This window comes from Oenanthe melanoleuca, chromosome 10 (genome assembly GCF_029582105.1).
Source record: "Oenanthe melanoleuca isolate GR-GAL-2019-014 chromosome 10, OMel1.0, whole genome shotgun sequence".
Taxonomy (NCBI): domain Eukaryota; kingdom Metazoa; phylum Chordata; class Aves; order Passeriformes; family Muscicapidae; genus Oenanthe; species Oenanthe melanoleuca.
Window position 1 is genome coordinate 4,574,405 of NC_079344.1, and position 22,828 is coordinate 4,597,232.

The 22,828-nt window shown below is 38.6% G+C and overlaps 1 protein-coding gene across 2 annotated transcripts in view; it reads right to left on the reverse strand.

The window, feature by feature from the left end:
* CGNL1 (cingulin like 1) overlaps positions 1-22,359 on the reverse strand; it is a 52,764-nt gene extending 30,405 nt beyond the window's left edge. For both annotated transcript variants that reach the window (XM_056500076.1, XM_056500075.1), the window contains exons 1-8: positions 22,244-22,359; positions 6,507-8,106; positions 5,893-5,987; positions 4,854-4,947; positions 3,843-3,944; positions 3,312-3,460; positions 2,682-2,817; positions 735-947 (exon numbers count right to left, since the gene is read on the reverse strand). In XM_056500076.1, coding sequence (XP_056356051.1) covers positions 735-947; positions 2,682-2,817; positions 3,312-3,460; positions 3,843-3,944; positions 4,854-4,947; positions 5,893-5,987; positions 6,507-8,087 — 2,370 coding nt within the window. In that variant the 5' untranslated portion in view covers positions 8,088-8,106; positions 22,244-22,359. The remainder of the gene's footprint in view (positions 1-734; positions 948-2,681; positions 2,818-3,311; positions 3,461-3,842; positions 3,945-4,853; positions 4,948-5,892; positions 5,988-6,506; positions 8,107-22,243) is intronic.
* Between the last annotated feature and the right edge of the window lie 469 nt (positions 22,360-22,828).

The following is a 22,828-nucleotide window of genomic DNA, read 5'->3' on the forward strand; positions in this document are numbered from 1 at the left end:
TATAAAGAAAATTTCACAAAGGACATCTTTTGGAAAACAATAACAAATACACACATCTGAAACCTGTTCCTATTCTCCCTCTCACAAAGACTTCCTGCTGATGCTGGAAGAGGCAATTCCTTCAGTTCTGTTTTCTTCCTGTCTGATTCAAAACACCCAAACCCCTGCTGTTTCCTTGTGCTCACACTCCTTTGACCATTCAGTAAATAAGCTTAAGTTCAAGAAAAGGACACAAAACCCCACGCTGATATTGAGAAGTTGAATGGACAAAGTGGAACAATGCAAGCAGGGAACAGGATATGACACAAGAAGCTGAATGTAGGAACAGTGGGCTGCAAGGACTGCAGAGAATTGCTAGAAGTTATTTCAACAATATGACTGGCCAAGCACACTGGCGCTCTTCAAGGGCATACTCAAGGTTTTGGTGATTCTGTTTAACCCAGGACAGGCAAATGGTTCTCTCCACTATACTCCCATCTATTCTCCCTCAAAGCTTGCAATTAAGCAAATGCAGTAAATAAGTGCTAGAAGAAAGTACCACAGCTTCAGCTGTAACAAATATCAAAACATTAGTTGTGTATGAAATAAAACTTACTCTCAGCAACCAAGAATCTCCTGGCCTAAATCTTTGCCTATTTTCCTAAGAAAATAGCAGTATCAGAAAGCATCTGGTATACAGCATTTGAGAGCGGTAGGATCTGTCCCTGTGAAGGTAATTGTTAGCACTTATGTACCTCTGTTGCTTTCTCCAGGCTCTGTCGAAGATCCAGCAATTCTTTATCATGTTGCTCTTTAAGTTTATCCATCTCTGTGTCATGGCTGGATACTTCTTCTTTAAGTGCTCCTTTCAAAGCTGTGAGCTCCCTCTCTCTCTTTCTCAAAATCTCTTCTTGTTGATCTTTTGCTATTAATACTTCTTGCAGATCCTGCTTCATTTGCATCAGCTCCTAAAGCCCAAAATTAAACACAGCTGTGTGTCAAACAGCCCCTGTGGATGTTCTGTTTATGTCTCACAGAAAGAAAGCACATAAGCTCCCCAAGGACAACTTTGTTTCATATGACTGACACATTTTTTACAGCTTTTACAGAAAGCTAAAAACTTGTTCAAACCTAATATTATTAGAAGTATAACATATAGCTGATGTTTTGTATAATAGGTCAACATATCTGATGCTGCAAAACTAACAAAAGATTTTAATGGTGTAATGCCATCAGCAAATAATGCAGGAGTCACTCTTATGTTGTGCTTTCAGTAGCAATGAGGTAGATAAGAACAAAGACAAAGCATTTTCCCCCCATTTGCAAGAGAAACAAAGTCAGTGATAAGTCTTTGCTTTCTTTTCTACTGGAAAGAATAAAGTTGCTTCTTCAAGTGCTGAAGACAAAACAAGTGCTTCTCAACTATAAGTCCATGATCACACCCTTCCTCCTCCCACCAGGGTAACCCCACCTCTCCAAATCATTGGGAAGGAACTGGAGAGTCAATGGATCTGAAGACTAAAGATGCGTACAAAAACACAGAAAAATAGAAATAATCAAAAATATACCATTTCAAGAATTCTCTAGTTTGGCATACCTCCGGCTGTGAATAACTGTACTTCCAAAGAGAATGCAAGCTTCCTCTGCACTGAAGGAGGATCAGTACATCTAAACCACTCCTGACATACATCACCTACTCTGCCATTAAAAGGGATCCTACCACCATCCCAGACATCACCTTCCTCTGTTTAATCATAAGTATTAATAGAAACTTTTTCTAACACTTTCTTTAAATCTCTGGAGCTAAGTCTCTCATTTCTTACTCTATCTCCACATAACACAGAAAAATTTATCACTATCACCTTTACAGCAACATGCTGTAAGATGTGTTTTTGGCTCTTCCCTCACTTCTCAATTCAGATTGAAGTCTGTCTTAAGGTAATGGTTTTCAGTACTATCGTCATCATTTGTGATATTCTCCTACTTATGTTCAACTTTCAATTACAGTGCCTGAGACTTAAGACAGTCATTTAAGAGTAATCAAATCTCACCCATACAAAACAAGGTAGTTATTCAACTCAGCAGATCTTGCATGCAATCATCTTTAATATTTCTGCACTGATACTCTTACACATCCTTATCAACAAATTTAATAAGCTGTGTTCTCTATTTCATCATCAGTATATTAGTATAACCAGGGCTACAGCCAATTCCTCTTTCATCCCAAGGTGACAAAAACTCTGTAACTCTTTTGCTCCTCTCCAGACTAATCCCGTCTCTCCCTGGTCCTACCAATACAAAGTCAGCAATTCACAGACTGTTTTGTTGATTTTTTTTAATTTTCTGAGCTGAATCTCATCTGCCTTTGATAATATATACATCTTCTCTAAACTGATTTTCCCTGCTCTGACCCCAACTCCTAATTGCTAAAACTGAAATGATTATCTGATAATAGTGGATAACTCTGTCAGCCATTAAGATATGTGTTCTGCTGCTCCATAAGACAATGGTACTTACACTCCATATTCCTTTTAGGGTTAATGTTGCTATCATAACATGCTTTCTTAGGTCACTTACTAATGACACATTGTTTTGGATTAAAAGCAGAGGAAAAGCAAAGGCATGTAGTTCTTCCATCACTATCTTAGTCTCCTCTTTTCATGCAAATTTTCTGACCCTCCTTCTGATACTTCATAACTAACCTCAATCAGAATCTCTTTCTCCCCTTCATCGGTGTGTTTTGCATTATCTAGTTCATCATGCATCTCGGAGAGCTGGTCCTGAAGATCTCTGATCTCAGTCTGGTGTTTTTCCTGCTCCATCTTCACTTGAAAAAGCCTCATCAGTAAAAATCAGACAGAAATTTTTAATTTATAGAAATACTAATTTGTTCACTCAACTACTAAAAAGACACACATTCCCACATTCTCCCACAGGAGAATAGGATATGAGGCAGAAAAATTAAATGTCAGAGGGGTAAAAATGAGGAATCTTCTAACTAGGGGAAGTATATGGGGAGGTATATTTTATTTTAGACCTGCTACTCTAGTCATTCAAGTGTTTCCACATTTCAAAGATTTGAACTATATGTTTTGACTGTGAAATATTAAAAGCAATTTGCAATAAGAGGAAGATTATAAATTCAGCAATCTTTCTTTTCCTTCGAGATATTCTAAAGACATGACTCTTTTAAATGGTATAAACATTTCCTACAGTAATAAATGTCACTTGTCTGGTTCCATCAACATATTCTGGAGACACAGGTACTTTTAATCTAAAAGGTTTAAGAAAATGTACAAATTTCTATAATAACATTGCTAGAATTAACTCACTCCTCCAGGTTTTGCCTGAGATCCTTCTCATTTTCTTCCAGCTGCTTTTTTAAGGCTTCCTTTTCACATATACTTTGATCAAGCTGCAACTGAAGATCTTTCAGACTTGCTCGAGTAGCATCTCTCTCTTCTTTGGAATTTTGCTGATTCTGAATTTTGTACATCAAAAGTTAAGCAAAATAATAGAAAGCAGCTACATGATTAGCACAGTTTGTCTTTCAGTCCATGCCTGTCTCACTGGAATCAACAGATTAACATTAACCTTAGCAGATACTTAAGTGTTTTGTGCATGTGCTTAACACTTCTTTTCATTGATCCAAACTCCCCAAATACTAAGAATAGATTTGTTACAAAGGGTAACAATGCTGTGACCAACAGCCCTTTAAATAAAAAGTCTTCTCAAAAAGCACAGGTATATCTGGATTAAGAAGAATAAGAAGCAAAAGGGATTCAGTTGGAGGATCAGTTGTCACTTATTTTAAAAAGTATATTTTAAATAATCAGAAGCTTTATAACATTAGAATGCTGTACCCTTATTTCCAGATCCAGTTTTTTCTCTAACTCTTCCACTTTCCTTTCAAGCTCTGCTTTTTGTTCCATCAATGCTTTTACTTCAGCTGAAGAATCTGAAACCTACAATTAAATAGAGACATTTATTCCCACAAAGCCAAGATGTTCTTTGAGAATAGTTCCTCTTTTTTTAATCTAAAGCAAACCTACAAGCAAGACTAACAAAACATAGCATCAACTGCCTGAGCTCACCAGGGATTTTTTATATGGATCAGGCCAAGCTAAGATTTTCAAAGCAACATGATTTGGTTTTCATAGAACTTCTTGGTAATTGCTCAAAGCATGTTGACAATAAAACAGAAAATATACAAACGTAAAGAAAAATTCAAATTAGGCAACATATGAATCAAATCATGCGTACTTTGGGACAATTTTACTGAGATATCACTAATTATACAAAATGGATATCAAAGGAAAGCATGCCCATATGTTAAGACATTTCAAATACCTTTTTTAGGTAATTTCCTAGGATGCATATTGCAAATAAATAATGCTGTCATTAATAACAAAGCTACACAAGTCTCTCATGCTATGTCAGTCTCATTGCAATCAAAAGATTAACATTTATCTCTGCAGATGAATTTTATCTTTACCCAAGAAATTTTTCTTCATTGCTTCAAACTCCTTCTCAAATAGTAAGGGATTTCTTAAGAAGGTTAACTGTGCTATGAGCAACTACACTTAAAGTCTTCTCAAAAAGCACAGGTATATCTAGACTAAGAAGAATATGAAGAAAAAAAAATTCCTTTTTATTTATTATACCCCTGGATAAAATAATAAACAATAAGCATTTAATCCTTCTCATGTCATCAAAATCAAGCTATATTCCTGAGGAACTACATGAATAAAAGTAAAATCTGAATCCCCCTACTGATTTTTACTAGTTAGTTAGTTAGGGGATTCAGATTCTTAAGGTCCTGTCTGAATTCTGCAACACTTTGAAACAAGTCAAAGCAAATTAAAATTCTTTACCTGCGTCTTTCCAGCAGCTCTTGACTTTAAAGTCTGAATTTTCTCAAAAACCAGGTTCACTTTCCTCTTTGTTGCATCATCATTATCAGGACTTCTAAAATAGACAGAACAAATACGCAATGATAGGATCAAAGTTATTATTTTGTTAACATCAAACCAAATTTAGACCGTCCAAACTAATAAAAATCTCCATAAAACCCCCCAAAATAATGCAAACAAATCAGAAATTATCTTAACTATGATTTAGTAAAATCTTTAAAGAGCGGAGTTAAAAAAATTGTATTCCAAATGTTTTCTAAAAAGCCAACCAAACCAAAAAGACCACTGAACTCTTGAAGTGCAAATCACTTCTGTAACATTGTGGCTGTGGAAAGACAGATATTCAGCATGTATATTACTTAGACATACTGAAATAAGAAGTAGTTAGTTCTAGGTTTTAGAAGTCCTGACTACTGCACCATAAACAACACTTGAACAGGTCCCAGAACCTGCTATATCAGGAATGAAAAGAAATTTAAATGCATCATATATTTTTAATTAATTAAACCTTAATTTACCTTTCAATAAGTTATAAGTAGAAAATACCAAGAATTACAGGTGCAAAAAGTATTAAAAGCCCAGCAACAAGAGGGCTTCTGTCAAGCCTTAGGAAATAACCCTTTATTGTTGTTGTTTAAAAAACCCAAAGGTTTTACTTCTTAACTACTTTACTTCTATGAGGTACTATTTGAATTCTCCAATAACCTCTATATTGTACCAAGTTTAATTCCAGATGTATTTAAAAGACAAACCATATTCTGATTTACAAGTTTCAAGTGCATTTAATCATACCCTGTGCAATATCTTGTGTAAGTCCTGATAGCCTGGGTATTCTGAGATCAGATAATGCCTTAGAGGACACAGATGAGATACAGAATTGTGAAAGAGATATTTCATTTAATTATAGCTTTCACTTCACTGTTTCACATTTCAAATGTAATAGAAGACAAATACTGGGAAAATACAGTCTCCCATCCAAAAGTTAAGTATGTTTACTGACCCTTCCTTAAGGTAATTGTAAAGTATCTGCTTAGCAGTCTCTTCATTTGTTTGCTGGGCAAGATCTTGCTGGCCCTTTAAGAGATCAGGAGTTGCCTACAAGATAAAGACAAAATGTCAAAAGATGACAATCCTGTGAGAGTTGCAAACACAAACAGTACATTTGGACTTCTCCAATCTACCATATTAATGAAACATTTCATGTACTAAGGACCTGAAATTCTGAAAGATCCACTGGAGTTTTGGCTTACTGCAATAAGAAACCATACTCCACACCAAAAGAAAAGAGAAAACAACTTGATTTTGCATACATATCTTTTCATATTCCACTTCAGTGCATCTATGCTTAAGAATCTTTATAATATAATTTACAAGAATCTGTTTGGCCTCACCATCTTCCTTTACCTATGCAAAAATCAGTTGTTTTATAAATCAAGTTTTCTATACTTTCAACAATGAAAAGAAGTTATATTTACATTTCTCCAGAACAATCCCATTTAGAAGTATTGTATGATGGGAGTTTGTTCTAATGAAGACCAGAAAAATTCACAATTAACAATATGGCAGCTTTCATAAGAGTGCAAAAGACAGCTGAATGAATAAATCCAAAATTACCTGTATATTAGGGACAGATGAACATGTTTTTACAGAAATCTTCTTGGCTCCTGATTCAGGTGTAATTGTAATTCGGTTTGGCAACAACAAAGTAGAAGTTACTGTTTTAACTTCCTCTCTCTTACTCTGTCCTGGGAGTGTAGCTGACCTACCCATCAAGGTCTCTGTATCTGTTCCATTCTGTTTATGGTGTTGCAGAGAGCTGAAACTGCTGCTCTGGGGGTCTTTATTGGGTATTTGCAGTTTTCCAATACTTCGAGCAGAAATCTTCTTCTCTTTGGAAGGTGAATTTTGATCTCTGGAAAACTGCTTGTGAAGACAAACTTTAGATGGTCTCAGCAAGTGCTCTGTTGACTTACCCAAGCTTTTATTGAATTCACCTAAATAATCTGAATTTACATCAAGTCCTAACGACAAGGCACTATCAACACTTCTTGATCTTTTACGATCATCTGGATGAATTCTGTTCCTTTTTCCTGACCTGCCTCTTCTGTGAGCTTCAATTTTCTTATCAAACTTTTCAATTAGCTGATCTACTCCTGGAAGTGAACCAGTGTCGATATCTCGACCGGTTCCCGGCAAGAATGGAATGTATCTCCTGTTCTCATGCCGGTTAACATTGTCCGCGTAGATGGCAAACTCTTGGTCATCCAGTAAAAACCTGTATAAGGAATTTGCAGAAGTGGGAGTAGCTGATGAGGACGAGGATCTCCGGGAGTCATTCAATACTGGCCCCATTGAATCCTGCCTGCGGAAGGGAAGAACATCTGGTCTAGGTTTCTTTGTCTCAGGATAAGCAGTGGGACTGACACAGGGGGATACTCCTGCAGGTGAAAACGACTCTGAAACACACACATCACTGGGGCTGATCGTGCTACTGGGACAATCCTGCAGCTGCTTATTTGAATCTTCTACTGACCTGTTCGGATGTATTTTTTTTGAATTTGCTTTGGTTGGCTCTGCAAGGTACGTATTTGTTTTCTGCAGGGACACTATTTTAGATGAGGAAATCCAAGGCTTTGCTTCCGGCTTTTCATCTGCAAAAGACTTGGATTTACTGCACACAGAAGACTGGTAATTATCCAAGTTCAAGTTATTTTTTTCAGGATCATAAGGCTGCAAAAGTTCAGGATGTTTTTGAAAATTCAACAAATTTGAAGATCTCATAGTTTCATCTTTAAAATCTGGCATTCCACTTTCATTTTCATGCACATTGATTATCTTCAGTTTTTTAGGCATAGAGGGTTGCATATGCTGTGCTCCAGAAAATTTTGTATGTTCACTGATTTTGTCCTCCAACTTAAAAGCAGTATTGGAGTCTGTGGCTGGTTTGTTTACAGTCTGAGGAATGACCTGCTGTTCTTTTCCAGCAGGAGGAAGATTTTCTGGCAAACACCCTTCCGTATTGTTCAGTACTATGTAAGGATGTCCATCAATTCCTTGGACTCTAATGCTGACACCATAAGACCCCGTCCTAGAATTTTGCTCATTTTTAGTTTTTTGAGGCTCTTCACTTGCGAGTTCAAGAGTGACTTCATAGTTCTGCTGCATGTGCTTAAAACCAGTAAAATATGGCTCCATGTCTATCAGAGGATTATATCTGAAAAGGAGAAAAATTACAAAATCGTCATTGTTTTAAATTAGATTATCTCATTAATTACTTTATTCTACCATTCAATGTGACTATGAAGACTAATGGCAATATGCAGGGAAATCAATATCCAAGCTCTATCAAGCCCAAAGCAAATACATTGGGATACAAAGACAAATGTCAGACTAACATATTCTGAATCAATGTAATGTTATGAATGTTACCTTCATAGTAGGTGTCCATTGCTTTAGAATCAAATCACTTCAGATATAAGCAACTCCGGTACAATTTTTTGAGTAAAAGCATGACTTTTGGATATTTCCACTATATATACTGAAGTCTGTACCCTTCACAAACCAATCATTTTAAAGTCAGCATTTAGTACCAGCCATATTAACATTTAAACATAAGCCCAGGAGAGCAAAGCACAACTAGGCAGTTTCAGGTTTTATGAGTTTCACATAACCAAAGCACTGCAAGGAAGGTCAATATCCTCATTCCTCTGAGTTATGGTTTTTACATACTTGAGTTACAACATTTGTTTCTAATGGCATCTGACAATAAACCTTTCATTTATTATCTCATTGTTACCCCTAAGAATAAACTTTCCTATAGATTTACAATCTCCCAAATGCAAGCTTGGGAGAACCAAAGCCAAAAAAACTCCAGTTGCTATTTTAAAACAAGATACTTTGCTGAGCAACAAAAATGGAAAACACTGCTAGTATTTCCAAGGCTGACAGTGCCTTTTTCAGATCCAATGAGAATGCTAACTCCAGTCTATATGTGCCAAAACTGTTTCGATCTAGAAAACAATAAATTCAACCCTACCTGTGTTTTTAATGTTAAATGCCATTCTTTCTTTCTCTAAGAGCTAACAGGGTTTGCAGGCAGATTTACTTTACTGTCTGTTGAAGATTATGAGCCAACTGTCTTAAGGCAGAGACAGTGCAGTGACAGTATGAGCTGTGTCTATGAAAGAATGGAACACAAGACTGTGAGACTGGTATACAAAACCTGGAGGGAATAAACTTTTGAACTGAGCTGGGGAGTTGAGTCATCACTGAGGCCTGACAAACCCAAGATCACTAAGCGATGGTAATCAGCAAGAGGAAACCAAAACAACAGGATGTCTCATGGAAAAACAATCCTCTGCAGCCAGTTTCACTCTTTTGTCTATCTCAGCATGAACCACCTCCCTCAGATTCCAGTCAAGAGCAAAGTTCTCATCTTTTCCTGACAGCGAATGAAAAAGCCTGGCTCAATATTCATAGTATACTAATTTCCATCCAATTCTTCCTCCTAGCAGGAAAGTTCCCCTCAAAAACCTCTTCCTCTCTAAAAACCAACTCCAGCTCCTCCTCAGCAGCAGGTTTATAAATTGAAGTCTCACATGGCACATTTGCATGTGAGTGTTTGAGAGAGACCCCTGATTTACACCTAGTTGGCAGCACTCATCTGTAGTGGGTGAGTATGTGAACACCTTTACAAAAAAGCTCTGCACTCAGCAATCCCAGCCAGATTAGAAATGCCACTAAAACAAAATAAGGAGTATATGAAACGTTACACTACACCTTCAAGCTGTACTAGAAGACATAAAAAGAGTAAAGCTTATCTGAATTTGTCAATAATGGTAACAACTAAAAAAATATAAAAGGGACTCAATTAAAATAAACCTAAAAGCCAAAAAATAAAAAAGATTTACGTCAATCAGCACAAAGAGCAGATATGCAATACATTACAATATGTCTGTTTGGAGTGACAGTGCTTTCAAACTTGTTCAAAGTTGCTAAAAACATTAAATAACGAGAAAAAACCCTCAAACAACCCCCATACCCTCAAAAATAACCACAAAACACCAACCCCCTTACTATAGTAAGGGGAAATAATATTTAGGTTAATAATCTACCTTAAATTCATATGTTTAATTTGCCTCTAAAACCATAAAGAAGTATGTGTTTTTGTCTTCTTCACATGCATTGTACTAATAAAACTCTTAATTTTACTGTACGAAAGGATAAAGCCTTGAAGAAATAAAGGAGCTAAACAAACAATTTTTAAAATAACACATTTTATCTTTCTGGAACTGTGAAAAAAAAGATTACATTTATAAATTCCCATGACATCAACAAGAAAACATGACAGATGACCCTACTATTCAAATATTTGAAGGCTTTGCAGAGAATTTCTATTTTATAGGATGTCGAGTTGCATTGGATAATATTCACATGAACTACATAATATCAAATAGTTGTTTTACTATACACAATAAAGTGATTTTGCAATTTTGTAAGCATTTTTAAATCAAAGAAAAAGCATTACTGGCTTTCGTCACACACAGCCTTTCTGAGGAAATCCTGAAACTATGTTAATTGATTAATTACATTTACAGTCATTCTGCTGCACACACATTGTACAGTCACATCTCCGGCTCTGGCAGGGTTACAGCAACAGAGGAGGATAAGAGGACTGAAGCTGCTCCTCTCCCATCTGTCTGCCCCACTCCTCTGACAGATGTCACCACGTCAAAAATGAGAACATCTGAAAACTCTGCTGGCTGAGTACACACCTCAGCCATGAAAAACTGCAGATTGGCATGCTGGGGTAAATGAAATCAGCCTTGTGCTCCATGCTGTGACCGACTGAAATCCTGACATCCGATCCAGTGCAGGAGCTGACAGCTGGAGCCCCTGACAGCTACAACTGCCTGCTTTTAATCTTCTGTAAGACTGCTGAAGCCCTCAAATGTTATGACAAAACAGTCTGTTTACCCTTCAGCTTATGAAAAGAGGTTAGATATTTAAATGGCAGCTGGGAAGGCAATTTCCCTGTTTGTGCAGTTCCTTGTTACATACTTGTAGTTACTTAAAAAAATAAAGAAGCCTTTTTTTGAAATAGAGAATTATAGAAATCCTAATTCCAGATTTTCTACCAAAGTAATTCTTTAAATTTTAAACAATACAGTCTTGCTAGTAATTTTGCTATCTCAGAGTTCAAAACTACAATTTTCAGAAAGTAGAAGCAATTACTCTCTTAAAGTTTTAATTAGGTGAAAGACTACCATTCTATTATAAAATCAGTTCCTATCTCCTATCTTGAAGCAAGTACCATTACAACATCACATATAAATTAATCAGGACATAAGAAAATCCTACTTCAATAAATTATTTTCTTTTTAAGATATTCTACTTGCTAAAAAAGATAATACAGTGAAGGACACACAATCATCAGCATCTTGCTATCAGGTCAGCAAGTAAGGTACCACAGAATGATGGGGTCACCACAACATGGCCTTGGACTGCTTGAGATGAGCAGAAAATTTCACACTGAATTTGTGTTTTAACTTCATTGTTACGGATAGCAACCTTTAAAAATTTCTGTGAACAAATAAACAAAACTGGCACTCAAAGCTGCTCAAGCCTTTCAGTTTTGAGATTTCTTCTTAAAATAAGAACTTCATAAAAGTGTTTAAACACTCATTTTGAATATTGATTTCAGTGAGTATGGAAGTTCCACATTTTATCATTACTCAGAAATGGTTTCATTTTTCTGAACAACTTCGTTTTGCCAAAAATAGAAACTATGGCATTTTTGTTTATAAAAAGAACTTGTCAGCAGAGGTTTTCACATCTGAAAATCCAATACTCTGCATGCTCTTCTGTGGTAGTTTGCTGTTCAGTGGTGATATGATACTCTACAAAGAGCCACAGGAGACAAACACAGAAGGTTTAACAGTTCAAAAACTTTTTTTTTTTTTTTTAATTCCTTAAAAACATTTCCTTTCACAGCTATTTTATAGTTAGCTAACAGGAGCTGTGTGAGACCTGCTTTACAAAAAAGAAAACCTCAGTCATGTGGAACCCTGGCTGCTCTCCCTGACAACATGAGCAGAAAAGAGTGCCTATGAGAAACATATTCCTGTGCCAGACATGTCTCTTCCCTTCCTAACATTACAGCATCAGAAAGGCATGGAATTGTCTCCACCACCCATTTCAGTACTTCTTTAGCCAAATCTACAAGACAGATTTATTCAGAAAAACTGCTTTCCCAATCCTGTTAAATTCCAAACTCTGCATGAGAAGCTTGCTCTTCTGTATCCTGCCCACACCCCCTCATTACAAAGCACATCCCACCTTGTGCTCCAGCCTGTGAGCCAAGCACCTGCCCTGGACAGACAGACAGACAGGGCTGCCAGGATACACAGTCCAGTGTGGGGGGGACACACTATCCCACCAATGGACATGTTTCCTGGTCTCCTGAAGGAGCTACACATCCTTCAAAGGTATTGCCTCACATTATACATATTCTCCTTTGCATACATCTAGTCAGGGATTATAGAGGAATAAAAGAGATCCAACTTTTCTTATGGCACTAGGATTCCTCCCTTAATGTCAAAAAATTAGGAACTCCCCCACATGCAATATCACAATGAGTCTCCTAAAACTGCATCACCTGAAGATTTTTCATTAAAGGAAGATGAAGGCACACCCTCATCTCCTCTTTGGAGGAGAGAACTTAAAGAATTCTGAAAATTTTAAACTATTTCAGGCTAAATTACAAATGATATTTGGTTCCATGTAATTTATTTCCAAATTTTATTACCATAAGAATAAAAAAAAATCCTCATGGTCCATATTATTTAATCAGTGTCTTTTTTTGAAAAAGTGAGATGTAACAGTTTATGATTGTTTACTTCAGATATTTCATGTGCACAGCAAAATGCCAGGAAGGAACTATAAAATTTTTTCTCCAGCCTCACATAACACTGAGCTTGCTCTCCAAGCTAAATAATGGATTCTCTGTGCAGCTGACTATTCAGAAAGTATCAGCAACATCACGCAAAGTGGGTGTTAGGTCAATAATAAATTACAGAGTTGTGGAAAAAGGACAGGAAATAACTTTACAAGAGAAGAGGAAGGAAAACTTATATACTGTGTGAGGGTAAAGAAAAGGAAGCAGACAGGATAATTCATGGAAAGAATAAAACAGTAATGTTTTCACACTTGATGGAAAACATTCTCACAAACATGCCTTGCAAGTATGAGGGGAAAACTTCATCATTGTCAATCCTACCTACAATTTGCTTCTGCCAAAGAAAAATGGGCCTAGCTTGCTGTCCCTTTAGTCCATGTGGAAAATAGCTCTGGAGTAGGATAAGTTTATTTGGTCTACTGCTTACAGAGAGCAGAAGGGAGAAAAATACAATTTTTAAATTGTATACATTGGGCTGTAAAAAAATAAAGTAAAACTCATTTAAGAACAAACTGACAATATCCAACAACAGAAAGACATCTGAAACAAGTCTGCCATCTTTCCAACAGATTCCTTATTCCCATTTAAGATTTTTTCCTACTTGAGGTTTTTTGTCTATGTAAAATCATATTTACAGCACATGTGGCAGTTATTCTCCCCAATTATTAGAAAAAAAATGATGATAGCTGCAGTACACAATGAAACTGTCACCATTTGTTTTTCCCCATCACTGTCTGTAAGCTACCACTCCCTGCTTAGTGGTCAAAATTCAAAACTTTCAGAAGGTCTATAACAAAGGATTTTCTACAATATATCATGGCATTCTATATCTGCAGCCATCCGTGAGAAAAAAAAAACAACCAACAACTACTCAGGTTTATTTTATTATTGCTGTCAGTGTTTCTGATATCAGCATTAAAGACCTACCTAATATTTCTATAAATGAAATAAAAAACAAACCCACTGAGTTTTCAAATATTCATTCCTTTTTAAACCAGCCCAAAAGCTTCATATCCCATCTCTTCTTCCTACTTGTTTGAAGGAAAGATACTGTGACAAATTCTAAACTCGAAAACAATCAGAAGCTCCTGTGAACCTAAGCCACACAGCACCTATTTTTCAAAACTCCATATACCAGTGTTAGACTGCAAGGACTTATCACAGACACAACACCAAATCAAAGCATCTCTTCAACATCCAAGACAGGGCTAACCTATCACCATAGGGAGAATTAGCCTTACATATTTCATAAAAAAGCTAGCAAATTACATTCTTCCAAAACCACTTCATCTAAATGCACTTAGCACTAGATGCCATGCACCACCTTAGCTCCAGTCTCCCCATGCACCTGCATTAGTAACTGTGCAGTGCACAGAGGAAAGGAGCAGATTCAGGCTGGTGCATCCCACTGTGCTTCCAGGGCTGCACATCCAAGCTGCACTGCTCCTGCAGTGAGACTCACACCCACTGCCAGCCCAAGCTGTGCACAGTGCCCATGGAGAAAAGCCAGTGCTGGAGGACCACACACCCACACTGCAGTGGGCCCTGCAGGCCTCTCTCTGAGAGCAGGAATTCCAGCCCCCAACCAGAAGCCAGGTAGGTCTGTGCTTTCCATAAACACGGGTTGGTTTTCTTCTCCTTTGACCAAGCTGTGATTAAATATGGGAGTCACATAGCTTTGGGTGTACAATGAAAACTGAAGTCCAGCCAGGAACACTGACCCAGAAAAATATCTTTTTTATAGAAAGTATTTCAACATTTCTGAATTAATTACTTTAATTTTTATTCTGTGAAAAATACCACTCTATTCTGATTTCAGATGGCAGCTGATAGATAACAATTCAGAACTTCCTGCAGGATGAAAATTCCAATACCTTTCTTCCATAGGTGTTAGTGAAAGCCAACAGCCATGCTCCAGTTAGTATTCATTACAAATATGATTTTATCAATTTCTCCCAAAATGCAGCAGAGCAAAGTGGATGATCTTTGAGTTTGCTGCCTCAGAAAGGAGAATTTCAATTTCAGTTCCAGCCAAGTAATAAACAACGTTATTCAGATAGCCAACAAAACAGAGTATTAGTAGTCACCTTTTCAAGGAGAGGAAGAGGCTGTATGTAATCAAGACTGACAGTAGAAGGAACAATTAAAAGCAGTTAGAGCAAAAGATACTGTTCACTCGCTTACAACTGGGCTCATACTCCCTCTGGCTGAACAACGTTGCGTATGAGGAAGTCTCAAGTGTTTGAAATGTAAAACATCTTGTTAGTCCTATGAAAGTATGTGACAGATCAGCCAAATGCTTGAACTGTGTGACAACTAGCAGGTTTTGTTGGCTTATTTGTTGTTTTGTTGTTTTTTTTTTTTTTCCAAATGAAAATCTGCTTCAATGTCTGTAAGTCAACAACAACACATTTTGGCAGATACTTGGGTCTCAAAAATTTTCAGTTTTATTGAAAACAAGGACATAATAAATATATAAAATTTTCTTTATCTGCTATGTATGAATTCATATAGTCATAATTTTACAGGATTTACCCCAGAGGAAATAACACATGACCTGCCAATTTCACTTACTGAGTGAAAAGTCTTATTTTTTTTATAATGAAAATGCTAAGAAACCTCCACATTTCTCATGTAATATTCTAAACTGTTTCCACTGCATTATCATTATATACATTATATTATTACTTAAGAGCTCTCTTTTTCTTAAGTCATGTTTCCAGATTTTCCTAAATCATAAACAAAAGGGAGTCAGAAACAAAATCAAACACATTAAAAGTATACTAAAACAGAAGTCAACTTTTATCTGAAATACAGTTCCAAGAAAGGAATTCATGTGATCTGTAGTGAGTAGTCCCAGGTCCTGCAGACTGCGACAGTGGTACAGTCACTGGAGGGAGATGGGAGCTGCACTTGTTTATTGATTGTTATTGTGGTACAAGCTCTGTGTGGACACAAACACCTGCCTGAGTGTATTTGTGCCACGTTACTCTTTCATCTCCCATACAGGCTCAGATAAAGCTCCTGAATGAGCTGGGTTTTGCCACTAACAGGATACAATTACTGGGGTTGTCTTGTGAGTATCTGACACTGCTGCTCTACAATTAATATTTACACACTTCAAATACAAAAAAGCAAGCGAACAACAAAACCTTATAAATACTTATTTCAGAGCTTATTTCAGTATACACACACAACACTCAATTTTCCCTCATTTTTCTTAAAAACTTGCAAAATAGGTTAAAAACCTTTCCTCACTAAGAGGAAAGTTATTATATTTACTCTCTTCTACTTTATCAAATTCTTAATGCTCATATCTGCTATGTATTGACAGAAAAGACAGCTGAGAGACAAAAGGATTCTAAAAGAACTTTGTGATTTCAAATACAATAGCTGGTTTGTCTCCAAGCATCTGAAATGATTACATTTATTCCACAAGAGATTCTGCGTTGTTTCATTACATTTTCCTCCAATTGTCAGTGTTAGAAACTGTATTTTGTTCCAAAGGAAATAATCATAGTACATCCCAATGACATCATTATTGTTTAAATAGAAAAGAGTATCCTGTTCATATACTTAGAGGCTTGAGCAAAAAATCTCAAGTCTGTTAAGTCTCTTAGAAATGAGTCTCAAAGAAATGGGCACAGCTAGGGCAAACTTTGTTAAGTTTTACAAGTGCTTCAGGAACATGTTTATTTATAAAGTTATCTAACATAACTACAAACTATACTATACTACAAACATTTTTCCTTCACTTTAACTGCGACATTTAACTGGACCTTCTCATTATTCCCATGCAAAAACTATAATCTTCTCTAGAGGAACTACCTTTACAGCAACCCAACAGATGCAACTTGCATGACCTTGATTATATATGCATAATTTATTCCTGAACAAAATTAATGATGAACTATGAGTATAGCTGCCTGCAAAGACCAAGGTCTCAACTATATAAAGACACATAGGGTTAATCTCTATGAAGAGTATTTAAGTATTTAAGTACAAAAACTACATGTAAAATAGGCTGTAGGAGTCATATTTACACAGCCAACATAAGGTCACAGCTTCACGAGTATTCAAGCTAGTTATGCCTCCCAGTTTTCTACTGTTAAACTTTGTCTTAATTACACTGTATTCTTTAAACACTTGGCTTCACACCCATTTAGTTTCTTTCAACTAACTCAGTCATGCGTTGTCAAATTTAAATATGCAGTAAGAACTGCAGGCCCTGAGCCCAGGCCCCACCAGACAACAAGATGATATCATCACACTGTCTGAGAGACAAGCTTGAGTATAGAAGAGAGAGCTTAGAAAACTCCATAGAGGAAAGGAGCTTCATGGTGAGCTGGACTGAATCATTTAGAAAGGCTTACAAAGCCTGTGCAGCCAAAGTAACCTGGTGTGGGCTCTGCAAGCACAGGTTTAACCAGCTCCCATAAGCTGTCACACTTCTCACCTTCACACTGAAACAGCATAATTACTGGGGAAATGAGAGAGGTAGGGCTGCTTCTTTATGAAGCTTGAAGTGTTTGTGGAATTATAATGTAACATTACATACCAATTGTTCTTGCAAATCAAGGCTGCTACAGCTGAATATTTGCTCCCTGCACATAACAGCTAATGGTGTGCAAATAAATGTATGAAGGTATACCCCAACCAATTTCAAATAAGGCCAACAAAATATACTGAATTTGATTTACTCACTGGAAACACTCCCCCATCTCTACGTAAAAGCTTAATTTTTACCCTTCTTTTGCATTATGCTTATGTTGAAGTAGAATGCAAATAACCTTGTCCTCTTCTGCACATCTTTATGTACATTAATACATCTCCCATTCTAATAAATTCCAACAGTTCTTAGAGATATCTTTCAACAGAATTCAAAATACAGTTAAAACATTCCTAAAGGCTGGCAACTACTCACTAGGCTTCTGCAAGCGTGTATGAGAGTTTACATATACACTCAGAGAAACACATAAACAAACACATTGGTATGACTATGTAAGCATGGGCAGCCTAGACAATGCATCTCCTTTTCACACTGTATTTAGTTTCCATGTTCACATTTTAGCTACTTTTAAATGGTGCACGCAGTGCACATGCAACTAAAGTATTATGAACTGCTGCAAATGCCTGGAGTCAAAATATGGTAATGCTCAGACTGCTGAGAGTCGCATCTGAATGGTCATGACTCCTGGCATGCCTGGGGACCCCCACAGAAAGGGGCCACTGTGGTAATCACTCAAGCATCTTCCAGTCTTACCAATCTCCCCGGTGGTTTTTTGCAGTCAAGTGCTTTCTGAGACATTTCTCCAATCACATTTATTCCTCATTGCTCTCTGTTTTTACCAAAATCAAGAAGAATGTGAAAAGTTGTTACAGAATATTAATTTTAAATCTCTTACTGTCAGCCTGGTTAATGAAACCCATAAATACAAAATATGGACCAACAGAAATTAAAATATTTTATTTGGCTAAAAATTTAGAGGTATTCTTGGAAAAATGAAACTATTTACCTAAAACGACTGGCTATGAAGTTTGTCACCCACTTTATTTCACATAAAATGAAAGGTTATAAGCCTACATTTGGATAAACTCCTCCAAGAAGGCTGCCAGCTCTGTTGGCAGAGATGGTACAAGATCAGAAAAAATAGTGAACTCTAATCCCATGGCGACTCCATGACTACAATTCCACTAAATCTTTAGCACATGCATTCTTAATGTGTTAATTTTTTTGGGTTTAAGATTAAATTTTCAAACTTGGCTATACTGAAAAATATTACCATTTTGATTTAACACCATTCAGAGTCAAGGTCAAAGCAGTTTCTGAAGTGTTCATGTTTCCAGATAAACATGCCTGGAAAAAACACTCCATGGGCACGTGAAACACCTTTCCTCATACAATAACCTGGCAATGTAGCATTGTCAGAGAGGGGATTCTCCATTCTTCTGCCAATTAAGAACAGAAATAGCAAAAACAACCTATTTATTGTGTTTTTGCACATCCTTCCAACACATCATTCAAGATGCATTAAAAACAGAATTACCAAACCTAAGTTCAGGACGCAGCAAGTCTGTACCACCAGCCTCTGTACACAGTTTGTTGAGACCTCGGAACAAAACCAGAGAAATTCTAATACCTTCATCTCACCCTGGGCATTCAAAAACATTTTTAATATCATATATTGTAAGGATGTAATTCTTAGCAAAGCCTGCCTCTGAAAGGTATCACAGAACTGATCAGGTAGAAGACAACTTCCTCCTACCTCTAAAAAAAAAAAAAAAGAAGCGGGACAGATAGAACACAAATTTCTTATGCCTGCTTTGTCTGAACACATGGGCAATAGGTAGCTGCAACATCTCTGATGCCATTCAGAGTTGCAGAGAGGGTGCAGAAGTGAAAAAAATGTCCCATTATTCTAGTGTTCATTGCCATTCCTCAGAAATCTATTAATACCAGTGATCTTGACCAGATTCTTACCAGTTCCTTTCTATCAACATAGGTAGATGTTGCCATAGGCTGAATGTTGCTTTGCATAATCAGGCTTGTGTGCTTGGTATTAATATACAGATTTCAGGTTACCTCCATAGTAAAAAGGCTCTATAATAATGACATCATCATCACTATGACTTCAAAAAGCAGAAATGGTAAAACAGCAGACTATAGAATGAAACTGTGATGGTCTACTTTTGTTTAAATTTTTACATCTGCAGAATTATTTGGCCTCAAAATACTTCAGTAGCTGTCTTTAAATAACAACCTGCCCCCTATGATCCAGGCTGAATAAACTCATAGCACACATGTTCATCTTGCATTGCTCCACGACAAAAGATTTAAAAATTCACATTTGAGGTCCTGTTGTTTCACCCGCACATTTCAGATGACATTGCAGAACCCAGAAAAACCAGTTTCACCAATACTCCCAGAAAGATCAACTTCCTATTACACAACTACACCAGGAGAAGGAAATGTTACTAATTCTTTTCTGCAACTAACTCTTTTATTGAGGTAAAATTCCTTATACAGGACATACTGTAGACTATTTCAGCAGAAAATTAAACTGCACATCTCCCATACAAACCCTGCCAGGGGAACTTAACTGAGTTCTCAGACATTTTAGTAGTGGCAGTGAAATCTAATAATGCAATTAACAGAAATTAAAATAAGCTGGTTTGCTTGGAGGCAATTCAGGCACCCTAAGCAGTCTAGATTAATTAGATTTAAAGGCAAAATGTAACTAAGTCAGATAATGGCAATAAAATCTTTAAAAACCCAAACAGCTGTGGGACACACTCATGGAGTAGACAGGCTCTTTGGAAACATCACCACAAATTCAGTAATCAAGGAGGTCAGAAATATAAGACTTTTTTAGTAGTCACAATATTAGTTACCTTTGTAGTGTGTATTTGCATTTAGGTGACATTTAGAAACAGTTAATGTCAGTGGCAATTCAAGGTGTATGCAAGCCAACTAGGAATACTTGTCCTACGATTAACATATTTCAGAAACACCTCTAACTTGTAAACACAAGCATGTAAAAATATGCTTGCCTTTTTAAGATACTTCATTTGAAGCATTGCATTTTTTGTTTTAAAAAAAGCATGAATATTAAACAACCGTCTGCTGCAAAAAACCATCTTCTCTTACATGAAAGATTATCTTAATATCCTAAGAGAATTTTAACAAAAACTGGAAGCATTGCTTTCCTATTTTACAGAGTTTTCTGTTTTAAAAGTGTAGCTGTATCTCAAAATTAATAACATAAAATAAAAAACAGTTTAATTGCCTTCCATGACAAACTTCTAAAACATAATGCTTACTACACTGTTAAACACAGGCTACAATACTATATGGAAGTTTTTATTTCAATTTATTATCTTTTCCCAAAAGACCCAAGTTCAAACCAATTACAAAAAGAAAACAAACACCCTCCCAAAAAAAAATTAAAACCCCAAAAAACAAAACAAATAAACAAAAAAAATCTTATAGCAACTTGTTGCACTTTTACATTAATCATCAGTAACCACATCTGCCTTAGAACAGATGAGCATAAGCAGATTTCTCCTGGGTCTAGCACGAGAAAAAAAGCTAAGACAATTCAACAACTATGACACTTCTAGAAAATATAATTGCTAGTCAAACAAGTTCTTACAAAGCACCTTTCAAAAGTAAACAGTAGCTTGGTTTTGCCATTTTAATTTTATTTTTATAGAAGTTTTAAAGGTCTGTTAAAACAAGCTCTATAAAGAGATTCATAACTACAAGACATGTGACAGTTGTCAGCATAGGCGTCAGACACTGAATCTATCAAAGTTCCCATGAGAATACCAGAAGTCAGGATACACTGTGGGGATTTCTGACTCACCTACAGGATTCACTTCTTGGAGTCCACACAAGATAAACACAGTGAAGACATTCAGAAAAATAGAACAACTTTCAACAAGAGGTTTCCACTATTTCTATTCTGATAATCATTCAACTTGCACTGCAATAGTAACTGTTCAAGTGCAAATCTAATGCAAACTCACCACAGAAGCTTTATCGCAGCACTGATCTCCCCATAAAGTTGTCATCAAATTGAAAGGATATAAATTATATCAGATGCAAAGTTAATTGGAAGAAGAACAAATGGCAGAACTGCCGTTCTAAACTTTTCCCATGAAAAAGAACACACACAACGCGAACACACCCTTTCGCAAAAATTACGCTAATTCGCGGAATAAAAGGGAGATGAAGAAGTCAAGAGTGCCCTCCGCCCAGGAATGCCAGGAATCCCCGGAGGAATGCGTGCGAGCAGGCGGTATCAGCGCCCCGCGGGGGGCTCCGGGCGCCGCCCGCCCACCTGGAACCCGCGGCCAGCCGCGGCACCGCAGCTCCGGGCCCTCTCGGGGAAACACCTCCGCTCCTGACCGCCGCAGAGAACGCGGAGAGGACTCCACTCTTATTGGAGTCTGCTCTCCCGGCAGCTCCCTCCGCTCAGCCCCGGGCTCGCCCGCCCCAGGGCGGCCCCGCTCCGCTCCGCTCGCCCGCGCAGCCCCGGGGAGCGCCCGGGGGAAGGGCTGCTGCCCCGGCACGGCCGGCGCTCCGCCAGCTCCCCGCGCAGGGAGAGCCGCCGTGCTCCTGCCTCCCGCCCGAGAGGGCCCGGCACCCTCGGCCTTCGGAAAAGCGTGTGTTTAACGGAGCTGAGGAAAGCAGCGACCCAGGGTGCCTCGGCGCCGGGAGCCACCGCCACAGCCGCGGGCAGCAGCGCCTGAGGCACCGCACGGCAACGGCTCCCGTGCCCGCCGCGCTCCGGTGCGGTCCCGCCACAGTCCTGTGCCCGCCCGGCCCCGGCTATCGCGGCACGGAAAAGCGGATAACGCCCCCCTCAGCTCCCGCCGCCGCTCTCCTCACCCGTCCCGAGCCGCCTCTCTCTCACAGGAGCCCCAGAAACTCCGCGCCGCTCTCCCCGCCGGCCGCGCTCGCCGCCGGAGCCGAGCGTGCACTGCCCGCCCCCTTCAGCGGGGGAGGGGGCGCTGCGGCCGGGCCGGGCCGGGGAGGAGCCAGGCGGGGGACGCTCCCGCAGGTGAGCTCGGGCTTCACGGGGCTTCCCGCCGCTTTCCCGCCCGCCCGCGGCCTTTGGTCTCCCTGAGGGAGCGCGCGGCGCCTCCGGCGGACACCTAAAGCCGCAAACAGAGGGGAGAGAGAGCGCCCTGCCCCTCCTCGGCCAGGGCTGCGGCCAACCGCGCCGGGACAGAACGGGGTGCTGAAGAAGAAACCCAGCCCCGGGCCCGGGTACTGTCGGCTCGAGGCCGCCTGACAGTCGGGTTTGTTTTCCCTCGCCGTGTGGAGGCGGCTGGCGAGCCGCTCGCCCGGCGGGAAGGGCTGAGGCAGCACCGGGCCGGGCCGGGGCAGGGCGGGCGCGCCTCTTGCCGTGAGGGGGAGGCGAGGGAGGCGCGGAGAGCGGGGCCGCAGCCTGGAACGGGGCAGCGCGGCCCT